Consider the following 21189-nt stretch of genomic DNA (forward strand, 5'->3'; position numbering starts at 1 on the left):
GGTACACCCTTTCAAACCTCCTCAGCCCAAAAACAGAGGTGCTTCCAAACTTCAATTTATGAATACTTTACTTTTTATTTAAATTACATTTTAAACTTACTTAAATTACTTTTATTTTTTATATCTATTAGTAAGTCGTTTTTTCGCCGACCTGCGACAATCTTCTGCGAGTCACGCAACGTCCACACTCGCCACTGGCAGAGCATTCATTTCTTTTAAGCGGTCGCCATTCTGGTTGCGACGCAGGGAGCGAATTTGTAAACAAGCAGCTCATTGGCTGGCTAGGTGTGCCACAAGCCAATCACAATCACTTGACCGGAAAGGCATGCAGTGTTGCCAGATTGGGTGGGTTTAGGTGCTTTTTGGCTGGTTTTGAACATATTTTGGGGTGGAAAACGTTAGCAATATCTGGCAACACTGAAGGCATGCCTGCTTGGGCGGAAGCCTTCTGCGGTAGTTACATTTTGACACGCGAGCAATGTTTCACTATAAAAATTCCGTAATTTCTATCTGTTTTCCGCAATCACAGAAAATCATTGGCCCTATGAGAGTGAGACAGTGAGAGAGCCACCCCCCCCCAAAAAAAAATCTTAACGGATTTACACGATTTGGAAAAGGGCAATTCCATGTAAATGTCAACCTCACCGTGCAAAAATAAAGCAACATGTAATACATCAAAACCACTCAGAGATATCACCTCGGCCTGTATTTTACAGATGTGAATAAGTTGAACCAATCTGTAACCAACCTAATATGTCACTGTCAGTCTTTCTTTCTTATAATGTAAAACCCAAGCTAAAATCAACGTTGATCATGTACAATTCTATATTATTGCCACAAGCCACAGAAATGTATGCTAAAATCCACAAAACAGCAAAACAATAGCCATCCTAAATATTATTTAAGAACTTTGATAGTTTTAGCTGATATTTAGAGAGTTTTTCAAAGGGTTATGGTGGTTAAATTGCTGATTTTCTAAACATATGCCATGTCTATTTCAGACGCGTCACATCCATAACGCTGACTTTTCCTTCCGAAACTCTGCATGAAATACAAAATATTTTAAACAAAGATTTTTTAATATTCACCTTGGACCCCTCTATCAAATGGATATCTCCATTTCGACATTAGGTTTACAATTTCACAGAGTTTGATAAAAATGTACAGTCACCCAAGAAAAGTGGTACTTTTTCTGTCACATCCATAACGCATCTTTTATTGGCGTTTTCTGGCATGCCCTAGATGTACTATGGGAATTGTTCTTGTTCTATCACTTCTCCAGTATGGTACAGCCTTAAAATATGCAACACCTGTTTAAATACTGGGAGACAATAAAACATGCACTGGGTCATTTGTTGCCATTTTGAGTTCAAGTGTCACGTCCATAACGCTGGAATTGCTCAAAAATTACTTTTTCAGAACCGAAAAAAACAGAGCTTCCGGCTCAACAGTATTATTTTGAGAAATAAAACAGTCTTTGGATATACATTTGTTCATTTTTGCATACATATTACTCATTCTCTGCAGTGGTCTGAATTATTTGTTATTAAATAGTTAATGTAAGTAAGTAAATGTTAATAAGTCAAATTTACTACTTTAAAAATACATTTAAAAAAAATCGTGGGTGTATCGAATCGTGGGTCAAAAATCTCGATACGAATCGAATCGTGAGTTGGGTGTATCGTTACAGCCCTATTGCTTATGCTCTTGTATTTTTTGGTATTTTGTTTTCTTTGGATTTGTTCTACCCTTTTGGATCTTCCGAGCATTTTGCATTTTGCCTTTTCTTTTCTTTGGACTTTGTACTACCTTTTTGGATCTTCTGAGCATTTTGCATTTGGCCTCTTCTTTTCTCATTTTTTGGACTTTGAACCTTTGGATTATACTTTTTGTTTTTTGCCCTGGATTGTATATATTGTAAATAAACTGTTTTTTGATACTCTACTTTCGCCTCACGCCTCTGTACTTGAGTCATTCCCCTGGTGGCCTAGTGGGGGTTTGCTGGATCACTACACCAGCGATCCGGGTTCGATTCCCAGCAAAACCCTAACAGAAAGACTCTGTCATGACCGACTCAGCAGAGGTGTCTTCAACAGTCTACCTGGCTAACCTTCAGGGAATTATGGCTTCTTTAACACACTTCGGAGCTACCATGGACGAACACTTGCAAGCTAACGTGAGGCCCTTGCTTGCCACGAGGTACTGCTTCAACAAATTGGGAAAACCCTGGCACAGCTGACTCCTCTGCCCGCATCTCCTCATCCTGATCCTGCTCCACCATCTGCTCCAGTGCCTTCCGCCGCGCTGCCTCCTTCACCTCGTGAACCCAGCCTTCCTGCACCACAGAGGTATGACGGCAAGCATGGTGAGTGCCGGGAGTTCCTTACCCAGTGCCAACTCACCTTTGAGCTCCAGCCTACCACCTACACTACGGATCGCCGCAAGATTGCCTTTGTGATAACCTTGTTAGCTGGTAAGGCACGAGCTTGGGCCACGGCCATCTGGCAGAGACAGGGACCCGAGTGCTCTGATTTCAAGCTGTTTACAGAAGAGATGCTTCGTGTCTTCAATGAGGCGGACATCAGTAAAGACGCAGCCAGAAAGCTCATGTCCATCCGGCAAGGAGGAAGCATTGCAGACTATGCCATCTCGTTCCGGACGCTCGCAGCAGTAAGTGGATGGAACGAGGCTGCCCTGGTTTCAGCCTTTCACCATGGTTTGTCTGACCCCATCAAAGACAGCCTGGCCTCTATCAGATGCCCAAGTGACCCGAAACCCTGATCTCACATGCTATTCATCTTGACAACAGGATTAGAGAGCGCCGCTGAGTCCTGAGCTTCCCTGGCCTCACTGCCTCGACCTGGAGCCCGTCTACCTCTTCAAGTGACTGTCCAGAGCCCATGCAAGTTGGCCGTACTCATCTCTCTGCAGCTGAAAGGGAGCGCGGAAGGAGGGACAAGTGCTGCATCTACTGTGGCAAGCCTGGCCATTTCCGAGCATCATGTCCCAAGCTCTCGGGAAAAGGACCGCCCTGTCCAGCCGAGGGAGGGTTGTGACGGGGCCTACCCTCTCTCCCTGGCCAAGGAGTCTACATCCCGGTCTCCATCTCCTGGGGTGAGTCCGTCCACTCTTGTCAGGCCTTGTTAGACTCCAGTGCGGCGGGAAACTTTATGGATATCCACTTCGCCCAAAGTATCAATGTCCCTACTGCTCCTCTTGAAATCCCGCAGTCTGTGTCTGCCCTCGATGGCCAAGCTTTAGGTGACGGAAGAGTCACCCAAGTTACTTCTCCAGTCTTTCTCCAGTCTCAAGCTCACAAAGAAGAAATATCCCTGCATCTGATTCATTCACCAGAGTTCCCGGTGATTCTAAGCCTTCCTTGGCTTACCCGCCACAACCCTCGTATAGACTGGGTAACAAGCCAGGTTGTGGAATGGGGTCCTGCATGCCATACCTCTTGTCTACTCTCTAGCTCTCCTGTGTCTCCTGTCGAGCCTCCTGATCTCACCAAGTTATCTCAAGTTCCCACAGAATACTGGGATTTGAAAGAAGTATTTAGCAAAAGCAGGGCCGCCGTTCTTCCTCCGCACCGTGCCTACTACTGTGCCATCGACTTGCTCCCTGGGACTACCCCTCCTCGGGGCAGACTGTTCTCCCTCTCTCAGCAAGGCCATGGAGGAATACCTCAAGGATGCCCTGGTCTCTGGGTTCATTCGACCCTCCACCTCACCAGCTGGTGCCGGCTTCTTCTTTGTCAGCAAGAAGGATGGGGGGCTCCAACCATGTATTGACTACAGGTGCCTGAACAAGATCACTGTGCACAACCGCTATCCCCTTCCGCTGATGTCCACAGCATTCGACCTGCTCCAAGGCGCCACCGTCTTCACCAAGTTGGACTTACGGAACGCATACCACCTCATCCGTATCCGACAGGGAGACGAGTGGAAGACTGCCTTTAACACCCCGTCAGGGCACTACGAGTACCAGGTGATGCCTTTCGGACTCACCAATGCACCAGCTGTTTTTCAGGCCCTCATCAACGACGTCTTGAGGGACATGATCAATCAGCATGTTTTTGTCTACCTCGATGACATCGTAATATTTTCGAAGACCTTGCATGGAGCACCTGGCTGCCATGGGCAGAGTACGCCCACAACACCCTGCAGTCATCGGCCACCAAGCTGTCGCCGTTCCAGTGCCAATTCGGGTTCCAGCCACCTCTGTTTCCGGACCAGGAGGAGGACGCTGGGGTGCCCTCGGTCAACCAATATGTGAGACGGTGTCGCAAGACCTGGAGCAAGGTCAGGAGGACCCTCATCCAGACTTCCATGTCAAACCAGACTCAGGCCAACCGCCATAGAAGGCCTGCCCACGTTTTCCGCCCTGGGCAGCGGGTTTGGCTGTCCACCAAGGACCTTCCACTGCGGGTGGAGAATCGCAAGCTTGCTCCTCGCTACGCTGGTCCCTTCAAAGTTGTGCGCAGGGTGAACCCTGTCTCCTACCGGCTCCAGTTACCACGGACGCTAAGGATCAACCCCACATTCCATGTTTCCTTGTTGCGGCCCATACTGTCGTCCACGTATGCCCCTGCCCCTAGGAATCCCCCGCCCCCCCGCATCCTCCAGGGTCAGACTGTGTTCACTGTGCGCCGCCTGCTTGACTCCCGCCAGGTCCACGGTGGGCTCCAATATTTAGTGGACTGGGAGGGCTATGGCCCTGAGGAGCACTGCTGGGTCCCCGCTCGGGATGTATTATATAAGGAACTTTGTCAGGACTTCCATTCGGCCCATCCGGATCGCCCTGGGAACGTCAGGAGACGCTCCTTGAGGGGGGGGTCCTGTTAGGACTGGGACTGTTTTGGCCTCTAGAGGCCGCTGTTATTTCCTTATCTTGTCTTGTTTGTTTTGGCCTCTAGAGGCCACCACTGTTCCTGTGTTTTGTGTTTGTGTTGGTTGCCTGTTTGTCCTCATTAGTGTCACCTGTTTCCCATTTAGTTTTGTGTATATATACCCCCTCAGTTTGGTCCCTAGTCACGGAGTCTTTGTGCTACCTATGGTTTGTTTCCTCTTTCCCGTGTACCCTGCTTATGCTCTTGTATTTTTTGGTATTTTGTTTTCTTTGGATTTGTTCTACCCTTTTGGATCTTCTGAGCGTTTTACATTTTGCCTTTTCTTTTCTTTGGACTTTGTACTACCTTTTTGGATCTTCTGAGCGTTTTGCATTTGGCCTCTTCTTTTCTCATTTTTTGAACTTTGAACCTTTGGATTATACTTTTTGTTTTTTGCCCTGGATTGTATATAGTGTATATATTGTAAATAAACTGTTTTTTGATACTCTACTTTCGCCACACGCCTCTGTACTTGAGTCATTCCCCTGGTGGCCTAGTGGGGGTTTGCTGGATCACTACACCAGCGATCTGGGTTCAATTCCCAGCAAAACCCTAACAGTAGTGCTTCATTCAGATGAGTTAATTTACCAAAAGTAATTGATCATTGTGGAAAAAAAAAACTAGAGACTTTTCTAAAAGTAGAAGGAAAAAAATGAGAAAAACATTCAGTGGGACTTGGTGTTGAAAGGAGAGCATACCCTATGGCAGGGGTCTTCAATCCTATCCACAAAGGGCCAGTGTGGCTGCAGGCTTTCATTCCAACCAAGCAGGAGCTACACCTGATTTCACTTGTTTAATCATTTCACCCTCATCTCCAGTCAACAATCAAGTGAGCCTCCAATTTGGCTGTAATGAAAGCCTGCAGCTACACCGGCCCTTTGCAGATAGGATTGAAGACCCCTGCCCTATGGTTTACCCACTTTGCGGCATGGTGATGTAAGTGGTTAGCACGGTTGCCTCACAGCAAGAAGGTTCTGTGTAGCACTGGGATCACACCACTTACTGGACCAGTTCTAGGTTCTAAGGAGTGAGGAGCAAAAATAATTACACCAGAGACTGTTGCTTTAAATACAAAAGGCCGGCAATTTACTGAATGCAAAAACACACATATAAAGTACAGTACACAAAACAAAAAATACCCTGCAGGTTCCCAATGAGGTAAGTACAATAAATAAAAAGGTATTTCACTCTTTCTTTTTGTTCTTTAGTTCACCTAGTTTATTTTAGTAAAGCTAATCTAAGTTAGTTAGACCAGTCTCTTTTTCCTAGGTTGCACCTATTTTAGAATCCCTATTTTTCTTCCTGAGTTAACTCTTTTTTCTTTCTTTTACTGGTAAGAGAATACCTTCAATTACACAATCAAATCAAAGTGGACCACAATCATTTCAAATCACATTCACAAATATAAACTCAATATGAAAATAAAAGTATGACACTTTCAATTCAAGTCCAAATGTGAGTTCAAGTGTTAATTTCAATTAAATCCAAAAATAATTCAATCAGTTCTCAGTTCAGTTCAACTCCTGATACTCCTGCCACTCTGGCAGCGAGTCACCATAGGCGGAAGATCCCTTCACTAATGCGATGGAGAAGATGAGTTGAAGGTCTGGATCTGGCTCGCCATCTTGAATCCCGCCTGTGCATGTGCACTAGGGTTATGACTGTGAAAGTGTTTTCAAAATTTCTACTTTCCTGATGTTGCATTTGGTGAACTTTTACTCATATATTACTTTTTTGAAGTTATTTTTATTGGGTCATGCAAAAACCTCCCGCACCCAACATCACCTCACTTTTGATAAATACATGTATATTAAATAAATAAATCATGATTATTAAAATAAATTCATTGAAAGATGTGTAAAGTACTTTTACATAACAATAAATTGCTTAACAATTGTTGTAATAATTATAATTGTTAATTAATACAAATTTGTATTAATTAACAATTATAATTATTACAACAATTTTTAAGCAATTTATTGTTATATAAAAGTACTTTACACATCTTTCAATGAATTTATTTTATCATGATTTATTTATTTAATATACATGTATTTATCAAAAGTGAGGTGATGTTGGGTGCGGGAGGTTTTTGCATCACCCAATAAAAATAACTTCAAAAAAGTAATATATGAGTATAAGTTCACCAAATGCAACATCAGGAAAGTAGAAATTTTGAAAACACCTTCACAGTCATAACCCTACTGTGCACGCCCGCACACTGCAGACCAATTCCCACTCCGACTGAACTTCAAACCAAGCAAAAAAAAACTGACCAAAACTGGTGTGGCTTAACTCTCATAAAATCCCCGTCAGTTCCCGACTAGGTAAGTTATGTTTTTCAACCTCAAAATCAACTTTTCACTCCTTTTTCTGCTTATTAATCATCCTTCGTTTTCTCCTCTGCTCTCTCCCTCAGGTCTCGCGACAGTCACTACGTTTACATGCACATCCAAATCGAGCTGCTGTCGGTAATCGAGCTGAAGGTCCCAGCAGGGGTGCCAGAGAAATCCAATCCTACATGCAGTGTTTAAATCGAGCTATTATTATGAGGTGCATTGTGCACCCGAGCCACAGGTGGCGCTACACGCCCCATCATGTTGGTACACTTCCGGTTGTCGTCATGAAGAAGAGCTATTCAAGAGTATAAACAAAGTGACTTGGGGGTGTCATGGCTCAGATGGCTAAGGCACTGTACCATAAATCCGGCGACCCGGGTTCGATTCCGACCCGAGGTCATTTCCCGATCCCTCTCCGTCTCTCTCTCCCGCTCATTTCCTGTCTCTCTACACTGTCCTATCTCTAAAAAAAATAAAGTGACTACAGGCGGAAATTAGCATGCACTGCTATAACCTGGTACAGACATCTGTCCTGACCACAAGGATAATGTTTAATTTGTACACTGTCCCTCTTAAAAATAAAATAAACTCTAAAAAGAGTGTTTGTAGTTTGTATGTACGAACAGAAGTGTTCCTAATAAAGTGGGCGGCTAAGGTGAAGTGTCATGCCGACCGAGGCTGTTTTTTTTTTTCGACACAATTCACAGCTATGCAACAGCTGTACAGATGTATTTGGTGATACAGTAAGTGAGCTAAATTTTAACAGTGCAAACAATGCCACAAAAAGAAAAGATTCATGATTCGTTGTCATGCCGACCGAGGCTGTTGTGTTTCCCTTGTGGTCTTGTCACTAACGGAAGGGGCAGTGCTGAAGTAAGTAGCTCGAATACGTAGCTCAATACGGTTTACATGCACTAAGTAGCTCGGCAGAAATCGCATAATCTAGGTCGTGTAGCTCGATTCCAAGAAATCAAGTTCGGTTCAATTTCAGCCGAATTAAGGTGTATACATGGCATTTTGAACTTCGATTTCAGTCGAGCAACGGCAGAAATTCGGTTCTCTCTATGTGCATGTAAACGTAGTCACTTAGATGCTACGACGAGCGCCACAAGTCCCTTAAAGGGGCCGCGACATGAATTTTCTGTCAGCATACTTTTAGGGTGTTTTCACACTTGGTCCCTTTCAGCCATCTAACCGAACTCAGATCGATGACTCAGCATTTTTTGCGCATATGTGAACACTCCAACACCCAGACCCCTTTAAAGCAAACCGAACTGAGACCACCTCAGGAGGTGGTCTCAGTACGGTTCACTAAAAATCAACGGTACGGTTCGCCTAATCTGCGCATTGTGAACAAAAAGCGCACCGGGTTCACTTCGCCTTTTTCACTGTAGGTTTAACCTTCTTCGTTTGCCGTAGTTGGTCACGTGACTGTAGCAGGGAAACTCACCACAGCTGCTTTACAGTTCTCTGAACTTACTGACTGATGAGTCGGCCACAATAATATAACTATATTATTTATATATATATATATATATATATATATATATATATATATATATATATATATATATATATAATAAATTTATTTTCCTTAATCCGCACTATTTTGATCAAAGAATACAGCAGGGCAAGCATGGCAGCAGACATTTTGATTCAAGAGAAAATTACCCAGAATTCCGTGCACTGGGGGTCTGAGGGCTCTAGAGGACCTGGTGTGAACAGAAAGAGGACTGAGGCCCCATCAAAGCTTAACTGGACCAGAAAGAGAACCCAGTCCTCTTTGTAATAAATTCACAGTGTGAACACAAAAAGAACTGAGTTCTTTTTCTGTTGGTCCACTTTTTGGTCCACTTCAAGAGGACTGAGTCTGGTTCCTTTAAAGGGGACCAGGTGTGAAAACACCCTTAATCTTAAACATTAAATTATTGTTGTATTAACATTTTTAATTAACTATGATGAATTAATTTACATTAAATGGATCACTTTTAACTTATTTATGCAGCTTTTAAACTATTTATTCTTATTTGTGTCATATTTTAACATGGGTTACATCTGGGTTTGAGCCCAGCGGCCGGTGGGGGCCACTCTGTATGGAGTTTGCATGTTCTTCCCGTGTCTGCGTGGGTTTCTTCCAGGTGCTCCAGTTTCCCCCACAGTTCAAAGACATGTGGTTAGGTTAACATGGCTGAGGTGCCCATGAGCAAGGCACCTAACTCTCAACTGCTCCCCAGGTGCTGTTAGCATGGCTGCCCACTGCTCTGTGTGTGTGTGTGTGTGTGTGTGTGTGTGTGTGTGTGTGTGTGTGTGTGTGCTCATTGTTCACGTGTGTGTGTGCACATGTGTGTGTTCACTGCTTCAGATGGGTTAAATGCAGAGAGGAATTTCACAAGCATGTGATGAATGAAGTTGTTGTTGTTCTTCTTTTTCATTTCCATGAAGGTAAGAATAAAAAAAATAATAATTTCTCAACTACAGCAATGTGCTCATTCTTATACAGTGAAGTGAACAGGAGCAACACAGGGGCTCAGCAGAGCCTCACCTTCACAGAGACTTAAAAAGTACATTTACATTCAGGGATCCTTCAGAGTGTGTTGTGCACATGTTTGAGACCCAGTCATTCTGGGAAACACCTGATGATGATTTGAGAGCAGTCAGCATGCACATAGAAAGAAAACAGAGGCTTTTCAAAGTATTATCATTACCACTGTCACATTTGTTTCGAGCCATGTTTATGACTCTGCTTTCAGTTTCGTTTGTGTTTTGTTTTTGCAAATATCATGCCTGCTAAAAAAACATGCTTCCTGCATTTAGATCTGTCTACTGCTGCATACCTGACACAATACTTGCAAAGTTTCTGTGAAAATCGCGTCCTTATATGTGCGTGCTGATTGTGCTAAAATCAGCATCAGTGTTTCCCATAACGACTGGGTCCCAAGCACATGCACAACGTGCTCCGAAGGATCCCCAAATGGAAATGCACTTTAAATCTCGGTGGAGGTGAGGCTCTGCTGAGCTGCTGTGTTTAGGCTCATGCTCACTTCACTGTATAAGAATGAGCACCTTGCTGCAGTTGTGAAATTATTATTATTATTTTTATTTTTACCTTCGTGGAAATAAATTGAGCATACCATTGGGTATTTGACCTCTCTATTCCACACAGAGTCCCACTGAATGCTTTTTCCCATTTTTTTCCTTCTGTGTTTAGAAATCTCTCTAGCTTTTTTCCCCAACGATCAATTCCTTTTGGTAAATTAAAAATCTGATGGCTTTGTTTCGTTCAAAACAACTTGTACATCCAAAAATGCAGCAAAACCTTCCCATACTGATCAATAACAACTAACTCGTCTGAATGAAGCACTACAAGTATGCATCCTGTCATGGTGGCATAGTTACCATTGCTATAGGGGTGACGTGACGGTGAAAAGCCTCTGTCCTAGTGTTAATAATGTTGAGGAATGTGTAAGGACATTAGACACTTAGACACCGAATGCTGAGTACATTTATCTCACTTAATTCTAAGAAGACCGAAGTAGTACTTGTAGTAGGACCACAGGCAGCTTCACTATGTGGCCAAAAGTACAGTTAGGTCCATAAATATTTGGACAGAGACAACATTTTTCTAATTTTGGTTCTGTACATTACCACAATGAATTTTGAACAAAACAATTCAGATGCAGTTGAAGTTCAGACTTTCAGCTTTAATTCAGTGGGTTGAACAAAATGATTGCATAAAAATGTGAGGAACTAAAGCATTTTTTAAACACAATCCCTTCATTTCAGGGGCTCAAAAGTAGTTGGACAAATTAAATAATTGTAAATAAAATGTTCATTTCTAATACTTGGTTGAAAACCCTTTGTTGGCAATGACTGCCCGAAGTCTTGAACTCATGGACATCACCAGATGCTGTGTTTCCTCCTTTTTAATGCTGTGCCAGGCCTTTACTGCAGCAGTTTTCAGTTGCTGTCTGTTTGTGGGCCTTTCTGTCTGAAGTTTAGTCTTTAACAAGTGAAATGCATGCTCAATTGGGTTGAGATCAGGTGACTGACTTGGCCATTCAAGAATATTCCATTTCTTTGCTTTTATAAACTCCTGGGTTGCTTTGGCTTTATGTTTTGGGTCATTGTCCATCTGTCCATCAGTTTGGCTGCATTTGGCTGGATTTGAGCACACAGCATGTCTCTGAATACCTCAGAATTCATCCGGCTGCTTCTGTCCTGTGTCACATCATCAATAAACACTAGTGACCCAGTGCCACTGGCAGCCATGCATGCCCAAGCCATTACACTGCCTCTTCCATGTTTTACAGATAATGTGGTATGCTTTGGATCATGAGCTGTACCACGCCTTCACCATACTTTTTTCTTTCCATCATTCTGGTAGAGGTTGATCTTGGTTTCATCTGTCCAAAGAATGTTCTTCCAGAACTGTGCTGGCTTTTTTAGAAGTTTTTTAGCAAAGTCCAATCTAGCCTTTTTATTCTTGAGGCTTATGAGTGGCTTGCACCGTGCAGTGAACCCTCTGTATTTACTTTCATGCAGTCTTCTCTTTATGGTAGATTTGGATATTGATAGGCCTACCTCCTGGAGAGTGTTGTTCACTTGGTTGGCTGTTGTGAAGGGGTTTCTCTTCACCATGGAAATTATTCTGCGATCATCCACCACTGTTGTCTTCTGTGGGCGTCCAGGAGCCGGTTTCACTAAGATAGACTATGACTATAACTTAGACAGAGGGTATAGTCGGACTTAGCATAGACATCTAACAAAAACTGTTGCACAAAGCAGTTAAGACTCTGACTATCTTAAGTCGTACTATGCCGCAAAGGATTGTTGGTAATTTAAGACTCTTTTCAAAACAAAAAAAATGGCAGACAGCAACCGGTCAGTGCCGTTCACGCACTCAGAGAATTTAGCCATTCTTGAAGAATTTAATTCCTACAAAGGGGTTTTGTTGGGAAAATTCAATGAGGAGTGCACCAACAAAAAGAAACATGAGGTGTGGAAAAAAAATCACCGATGCGGTGAACAGCGTTAACCCCGCTGCGGTACGAGACGTGTCAGCTGTGCAGAAGAGGTTTAAAAATATGGTGCAAGAGGCAAAAAAGGAAATATACAAGCAGAAAACGGGACCCCCAACGGGAGGAGGGAAAGCGAAGAAACTAAAAGTCACCACCGAAATGGTGATAGAGATCTACGGAGGCGAGTTGCCGTTATTTTGGGGAGTGAAAGGGGAAAAGGAGAGCGGAGTTACCAGACCCAGCAACAACTCCCCTAGCAACGGGGAAACTGAGGACGCTCCTTCACCTTCCCAGTTGTCATGACCCAGTGCCTGTGTGGATGTTATACTACCAGTACCCGAAGAAGAAGAGCCTGCCGACCAGGAGGAAATTACAGGTAATGAAATTGTTTTATTTATAAACGTCGTTAAGTCAAGTGGGTTTTATCGTCATTTCAGCATAAACAGTAGGTGAGCGTACCTATATGCTCCCCCAGCTGTATGCTCCCACAGCACTGTGCTAAGCTAGCTTGCTGCCAAAATTTCCCACTGGGTTGATACCAAGGTCTGTGTACTAAACGAACGAATGCTAAGCTGTGCCCAGACCAAACCCATCCCTAACACTAACCTGTGAGAACATAGGGTTGACCAACATGGATTTGAATGGTGCTACTACAGTAGGTTGTACACATATAGAAAGACGTTTGGAACAAGCTAACCTATACTACGTTGTGCTGTGAATAGGCTACAGTATCTAACGAACACTTTGCTTGGTCTGTTTTTTTTTTAAGTTATCTTGGTGCCTGAGGACTCCCAGACTGTGACAGCTGCTCCCACCACCACCACCACTAGAACCCCCAGCACCACCACCACCACTAGAACCCCCACCATGGCTATGGTGCTTGAGAAGCAGTATACCAATCTAAATTTGGAAGAGAAAAAACTCCTTTTGGAGATTGAAGTCCTACAGCTCCAAAAACAAAGACTCCAGCTTAAAATGAAGAGACAGATGGAGGAGTAAAGCAGTAGTGTGTGTGTGTGTGTGTGTGTGTGTGCGCGTGCGTGCATGCATGTGTGCGTGCATGTGTGTGTGTGAGAGAGAGAGGAATGGGTGATGACTTAATTATTTTTGTAAATTAATTGCTATAAACAATATAATTAAATGTAATAAAATGAATGAGCTGTCATTACACTGTTTCTTCTTTATTTCATACTTTATTTCATACTTTATAATTGGGTATTAATAACCTAAATTTATGTATTGAACACGTGCAATGTACTTCACTGCCTTAACATTTAAAAGTTACTCTTAGTTATTGACATTCATGGCACTTATGACTTGAATATGTTTTTAAATTTAACTTCAGTAAAAATATAAGAGCATACGATAACAGTAGTAATAATAATAATAATAACAACAAGAACAACACTATAGTAATAATGACGTGTTTCAAGTGGTCTTTAGTTTCTTTTAGTAGATGGGTCAGTCTTGTGCATTGAAGATTCTCTCCACATACATTTGACGTACAAATCGACCAGCTCCTTGCTGGTCCTCTTCATCCTCTCTGTCTTCTACATTGTGATGGACAACTCCCTCCTCTTCTTCTGGGTCAGGTAGCTGAAGGTCCCTTATGAATTACAATTTGAAAAGGAAAGATGCGTATAAGTATCATGTGTCAGTAAATGACATATGTCCTTAAACCATATCATAAAGGTCTTTATTTATTTTGGACAGGCAGGCTTACCTTGCCATGTTGTGCAGAACAACAGTTGCACACACAATGTTGCACACTCTCTCAGGGATCATCCTCAGCTCTCCATGCAGACAGTAGAACCTCCATTTCAGGACTCCAAAGGCCCTCTCAATTGTGTTTCTTGTTGAGCAGTGTGCTGCATTGTATTTCCTCTGTGCAGGGGTGGTGGGGTTCAAGAAGGGAGTCAGGAGCCATGGCTTCAGAGGGTACCCAGAATCGCCCAACAAGATGCCATCAATGATGCCCTCCTCAAATGCCTCGCACAGTTGAGAATTTTGGAGGATCCTCGAGTCATGAACCGATCCTGGCCAGCAGGCCACACAATTTAAAAACTTTAAATTGTGGTCACACAGCCTGAATGTTGAGACTGTGGTAGCCTTTTCTGTTAACGAACAAATGTTCATTTGCAGATGGCGCCTGTACTTTCACATGTGTCCCATCGATGGCTCCCACAACGTTGGGGAACCTTGAGATGTTGTAAAAACCCCTTTTGAGACGGGATAACTCAGCGGGTTCGGTAGGGAATTGGGGAAGCCTTTCTGAGAGTGCCCCGACACTCTGTACACCACCCGGGAGACAGAGGCTTTACTAAGGCCCAGTGTGTCTCCAACAGTATTTAAAAAGCTGCCTGTGGCATAAAATCTTAATGCGGTGCAAACCTGCAGCAGAGCTGGAATGCTGTGGCTTCTTGCTGTTGTAGGCCCTAGCACTTATCCCAATTCATCCGTCAGCCTAAGGATGGCTTCTCTAGTCAATCTAAACCGAGAAATTATTTCATCATCATTATAAACCTCCAGTGGGTTAGTCTGGTCCCTGATAACTCTTTCCCGTCTCACTGCTCTTTCCATCAATACAGCAAGCCACACATTTTGTGCCATTTCTCCCTTGTTGCTATTTTGTCTGTTATTTCTGTGTTATTACCATGGTGATATAGCCCTTAGACCTATGTTAGACTGGGGGGGAGGGTGTCTTATTTTTTAAGTCTAAAATTAAACTTAAAAAATAAGTCTTAACTTTTGTGAAACTGTCTTACTTGCATTTGACTGGTCTATAAAGAAACTTAAGACCAATCTTAACCCATAGACTAGTCTAAACTACTTTAGTGAAACTGGCTGCAGGTCTTTTTGCATTGATGAGTTCACCAGTTTCTTTCTTTCTTTCTTTCTTTCTTTCTTTCTTTCTTTCTTTCTTTCTTTCTCAGGATGTACCGAACTGTAGATTTTGCCACCCCTAATATTGTAGCAATTTCTCAGATGGGGTTTTTTTTTTTCTGTTTTCACAGCTTAAGGATGGCTTGTTTCACCTGCATGGAGAGCTCCTTTGACCGCATGTTTTCTTCACAGCAAAATCTCCCAAATGCAAGGACCACACCTCAAATCAACTCCAGGCCTTTTATCTGCTTAATTGAGAATGACATAACGAAGGAATTGCCCACACCTGCCCATGAAATAGCCTTTGAGTCAATTGTCCAATTACTTTTGGTCCCTTTAAAAACAGGGTGACACATGTTAAGGAGCTGAAACTCCTAAACCCTTCATCGAATTTTAATGTGGATACCCTCAAATGAAAGCTGAAAGTCTGGACTTTATGTCCATGTCCATTATATAACTACAACCTGAATGTGTTTCAGTAAACAGGTAAAAAAACAAAATTTATGTCAGTGTCCAAATATATATGGACCTAACTGTATGTGGACACCTCAATTTTATTTTATTTGTGCATTTGACAAGGGACATTGTCACAAAGTATCTTCACAGAAGACTTTAAGTTTCAGAGACAAATGTTAAATGTACACCTATATGCCTGATTATAACTATCACTCAAGAACTCTATCATTCATAACACAATGATATGAAAAAAAAATGCTGATTTGTCAACTCCTCCTTGTCCTCCGGATACTTTCCCTCCAGCTTTAAATGGACCCACATCACCCCACTGCTGAAAAAAAAACACCTTTCACCCCTCTGTCATCTATCCAAGATGCTTGAACATGCTATTGCTAACCAACTCTCCTCTTTTCTCTCTTAGAACAAACTCCACATTGCATATTGGTGGTGATATACTAACAACCTCCATGTTATATATTGGTGGTGATATACTAACAACCTCCATGTTATATATTGGTGGTGATATACTAACAACCTCCATGTTACATATTGGTGGTGATATACTAACAACCTCCAATTTTGCCCATACTCTTGCCTCTGATCTGGCTGATTGTTGGCAGGGTCACAAACTGTGAAATAACAGGTTCTTTTGGCCCATTAGCCTACTGTCCAATATACATGATGGTGGTGTTGGGGGGGAGGGGTATATTTTAACATTTTATATTTTAAAATTGTGGCATGTTGTTTAAAAATTGATCATTATTGAAAGCAGCTCTTTGTCAGGAACCTCAGCAGTAACAGCAGAGTGTTCTGGAATAGGCACAAGCACTGACCTTGGGGAGCCAAACATAGAGCTGGGTGCCACACATTTCATTCAATGACACTTTCCCTATATTTTACTTAGTTTGCCTGAGAAATGTTTTATTGACAATTTTGATAACCCTTCACTTTTAATCCAGGTCTGTAGTGTGAAATGTTCTCGGCTGTGTTTTTGTTTAAAAATGTTTTCCAAATTGTAGCTGTGTTTAATTCATATCCAGAGAAATATATATTCCAATATAATATACTCAGCATAAACATTTTAAATAGATTCTATATTTTTGGTCCATCCATGACATATTACTAAAGTAGCCTATTTACTGTTGTTGATGTGGGTCACTTGCTGTTAGCCAATTCACTTTCTCGTACCAGGAGAGCTGAAAGGAACGAGTATTATTCCCTACCTTTTTCACCAAGTCAATTTGAGGCGTTGATCTACCCTGCTCTTTAATTTTATTTTTTTCCTCGAAAGGAAGACTGGCAAATGGCTTCGCCAAAATTAAATCATCAATGCTTGGTATCCGTGTGCAGCTTTCTTGCTAGCTGACTAGCCCCCTCAAGTTCAATTTCAGTCACTCAAATAAACGAAATTTCTGGAACTAAGATAGCAAACTTGACAACACTATATTTATACTTTATTTACAATGAAAATATATACAAACTAAAAAAGCTGGTAGAAACCGTATGTAATGAATGAAATTGAAATGTAAGCTGATCTCTTACAATACACCACAGCACTTGCGAATCCGCATGGGACTGAACTGAAATTCACCGCTGCCTGTCTACATTTGAAACGAGCTGTCAATCAAAGAAAATATCCGGCCGCTTTCACCAATCACCAGTCTCCTCGCGGAAACTGCCATGTCCCTCCCACTGTGAGGCTTGGAGTCCGTGGGCGGGCATTTTCGCAGTATTTGTCCAATAACCGTCTTGCATTTTGATATTGAAAAGCGCAGAGCTCCCAAATGCCATTGAAGTCCACTGAGGCTGGGAGTCCGGTGGGCGGGCGTTTTCACAGTATTTGTCCAATAATCGTCTTGCATTTTGAGATTGAAAAGCGCATACTGTAGCTCCCAAATGCCATTGAAGTCCACTGAGGCTGGGCTGCATCGCACTGTCACGAGGGAGAAAAACTCACGCACACATTAGGCGAACTGGGGAAAGTTATAACGGAATGATTTCGCAGTGTAGTTGGGTTGAGCACATATATTTCTATGATTCTGGATCTGAAATAGCAATGTTATAACTTATAACATTGCTATTTCAGATCCAGAATTTTTAGAGGAGGCTGAGCCTCCCTCGTTGTCTTAGAGCAATCGCCCGTGGTGGTGATATACTAACAACCTCCATGTTACATGTTAATGGTGATATATACTATTACCACAACAAACAAAAACAGTTCAGCTTTTACAGATGCACTATAAATGTTGCATATTTAGTATAAAATAAATTTAAAAGAGTAAAAAAAATCTATAAAAATGTTTTGATGTAATAATTCCAGCTCACAGAAGAATAAACAAAATATCAAATTACATAAGACACTGCTGAATTGTACAAGGTGTAACAATGAAAAAGAAAATAAAAAAATAACATGATACCAGAATCAATCAGCCTGAAAAAAAAATGTTTTTATTGTAAATACAATAAAACAAGAACATGAAGGGCTAATCAAAGCCAAATATAATGCTAACTCATTCGTTCATTATTAATATAATCACTTTAAAGTCCACAAAAAGATATTTATCATGCAGGACGCAGTGATAGAAGGGATATGAGGCAGTATCTCGATCGGAGACATTGCTTTTCTCACACACAAAACTTATTTATGAATACAATTATGAAGATGTGAGCGCTAGCATAGCAAATGATTTATAATCTACATAACAAGATATATCATTTCTAATAATAGTCAAATAATTAGCTATAATTTAAACAACATCACAGGCACACATTACAATTTTATGACCTCATGTTAGTAGAGTATAATAATAATAATAAAAGCATGTGCTGGATCAAGTGCTATTTTATGCTCTGCTGAATAATGAGTGTATAAGCTGTACTGATAAACCAGTGATTATTTAACTAATATCCTGCAATATATTAGGCAGTTATATTTGTCTTTAGTGCAATTCCTGCTCATTTATATATCATATTAGTTTTAGCTGACTGCTGTTAGCCTGGGTGCCACGGTGATGTAGTGGTTAGCACTGTTGCCTCACAGCAAGAAGGTTTTGGGTTCGAGCCCAGTGGCCAATGAGGGCCTTTCTATGTGGAGTTTGCATGTTCTCCCCATGTTTGCGTGGGGGTGTTCTGGTTTCCTCCACAGTTCAAAGACATGCAGGTTAGGCTAATTGGTGACTAAATTGACTGTAGGTGTGAATGTGAGTGTGAATTGTTGTTTGTCTCACTGTGTCAGCCCTGTGATGATTTGGTGACTTGTCCAGGGTGTACCCTGCCTCTTGCACATAGTCAGCTGGGATAGGCTCCAGCTTGCCCGCGACCCAGCACAGGATAAGTGGTTATGGATAACAGATGGATGCTGTTAGCCTCATTTTATTAAAGGCAGCGGTCTAGATGCTATTGATGCGAAAGCTTACCTCATATGAAACCCTCAGAGGGCATGAACTACACAAAGGTAATTTACATAATCCAGAAAATCATCTTTTCCAGCTGCATAACCCGACTCTGGCTACAACAAACTCTTTCTGCAGAAATGTTGATGTAACCTTTGGTCTCAAGTTAAGTGGCCTCTGAATATAGCCCAATGTTTGTAGTAACTGCTACACAGCAGAGATTTAATTTGGCTGATTCAGAAAGATTAATAAGGAATGTGTGTGTAAAGAGCAGAAAGTGTATTTTTAATAAAACATACCATTAGTTGGTCACTGATGCTCATATTTAATATTTGACTTACATAAATTCGATGATAAAAATGAACTAGGTTGTAATCCCTTTTTCAAATGGATGCTTTCGCAGATAACTCAGATGTTATCATCTTCGATGTAATCTTTAATAAATTCAGCAATCGCCTTAAATGCCATCAGAATAAGTACATCTTTTGCATTATTTGGTTCACATTCCTCATAATAGTTGCTCACTGGGAAGATGCATTTCACTGGTGGACCAAGTCTGTGGCTGCATTTCTCCATCTAGACATACAGAAAATATAAGTCGTCATGGAAAAATACTTCATAAAAACTGTACAGAAAAAGTGGATTGTAATTTGCACATGAAAGCTAGAAGCAGGAGCAAATTTGTATTAATTATTAGAAAAAATGAGCCACATAATAGGACAATGTCTGTAAGATGGATATCAAACGTATGTTCAACAAACCGTATCTTTGATTTTCTTGCTTTTGTAAACCTCGGTTAGATCCTTCTTAGCCAGTGGGCAAAGAGCATCTATCTTCGTCATCAGAACTACATGAGGGATGCCTGGCATACACAGATAATTAAAAAAACAAACCAGTTAAATATAAATAAAGGCATTTTTCTGTTATTCTGTGTCATTGGCTCAGACTTTGGCTGAAGCCTATAGAGTCACCTGTCTCTGTGTATGTTTAACCAAGTTTGAGCGTGAATGTAATTGGTGTGCCAGGCTCAGGTAGTAATTCCACAGTTGCGGTGTGGCACCACTGCATACTGACTATGTAAGTGCCATGTTACATAACCTCAGTTCGCGATGTAATCTTCCGTGACTGGAGCGGTCCCGGAAAGAAACAGAGTTTGCAATGTCAATTCAAATCCTGGTGTCGACGTATTTCTGAGCGGGCTATTTTTTCTATTTATGTACCGTAGCTTCCATCTCCCAATCAGACAAAGGCTGAGCTCAGACCTGCACAGCTCTCTAGTTTTTATAGTAAAAGTGAAGATTTACAAAATTATAATAATAAAAAAAGCACAGAGAAACAATAAGAATTGTTATTCATCAGTCAGCCAGTGCTGTGGACACAGATGTCTCCATCAATCAGTCTAGTCCTTCTTGCTTCTACATCATATGTCTGAAATGTACTTAAAATATATTTCAAATAGGAAGGAACTATTTCAGACATATGACCTTGCTGTGACCATCAGAATATTACTGAATGGTAAAATAAAATATATTCTTTTAAGCCACTTCATGATGGCAATGTATTGCTACCATGCCAGAAAAAGAAAAATGAATGAGCATCAGGTTATAACATAAAAACTATTGTGATATGTTTTTTCCACATTATAACAAGATATTTTCACGTTATCACAAGATATTTGTTATTTTTTCAGACAAACTCATACAAATGTTTCATGTTATAACAATTTTATCACATAATTACAAGCTAAATAGTAATTCTTATAATAACAAAAGCTCCTTATTAAGATTCAATATGTTTATTTGTCATATACACAATAACAGACACAGCGGTTTATTATTGGGTAATGAAATTCTTATTTTGCAACTGCCCGACCAAACTATGCTTACCAATATAAAAAGAAATATATATAAAATATGAAATATAAAATATAAAGTGCATATGGAATGCAAAATATAAAAGTAGAATGAAAAATGAAAACATTTAAAAAAAAAGGAAAGGCAAACAAACAATGTGCAAACATAGGTAGATATACTGTGCAATGTCTTGTGCAAAATTGCTAATACAGTATAATCCGTGGTTCAAAGCCTGATGGAAATATAGAGGTAGATGGTGATTATAATCCGTGGTTCAAAAGCCTGATGGAAATATAGAGGTAGATGGTGATTATAATCCATGGTTCAAAAGCCTGATGGCCTGGGGGTAAAAACTGTTTG

General features: G+C 41.3%; 1 protein-coding gene across 2 annotated transcripts in view; it reads right to left on the reverse strand.

Moving 5' to 3' along the window:
* Positions 1-18029: 18029 nt before the first annotated feature.
* The window catches only part of LOC132865991 (interferon-induced protein 44-like), a 29255-nt gene continuing 26095 nt past the window's right edge, over positions 18030-21189 (reverse strand). For both annotated transcript variants that reach the window (XM_060898538.1, XM_060898537.1), the window contains exons 7-8: positions 19738-19838; positions 18030-19552 (exon numbers count right to left, since the gene is read on the reverse strand). In XM_060898538.1, coding sequence (XP_060754521.1) covers positions 19385-19552; positions 19738-19838 — 269 coding nt within the window. In that variant the 3' untranslated portion in view covers positions 18030-19384. The remainder of the gene's footprint in view (positions 19553-19737; positions 19839-21189) is intronic.

Source organism: Neoarius graeffei, chromosome 18 (genome assembly GCF_027579695.1).
Source record: "Neoarius graeffei isolate fNeoGra1 chromosome 18, fNeoGra1.pri, whole genome shotgun sequence".
NCBI lineage: Eukaryota > Metazoa > Chordata > Actinopteri > Siluriformes > Ariidae > Neoarius > Neoarius graeffei.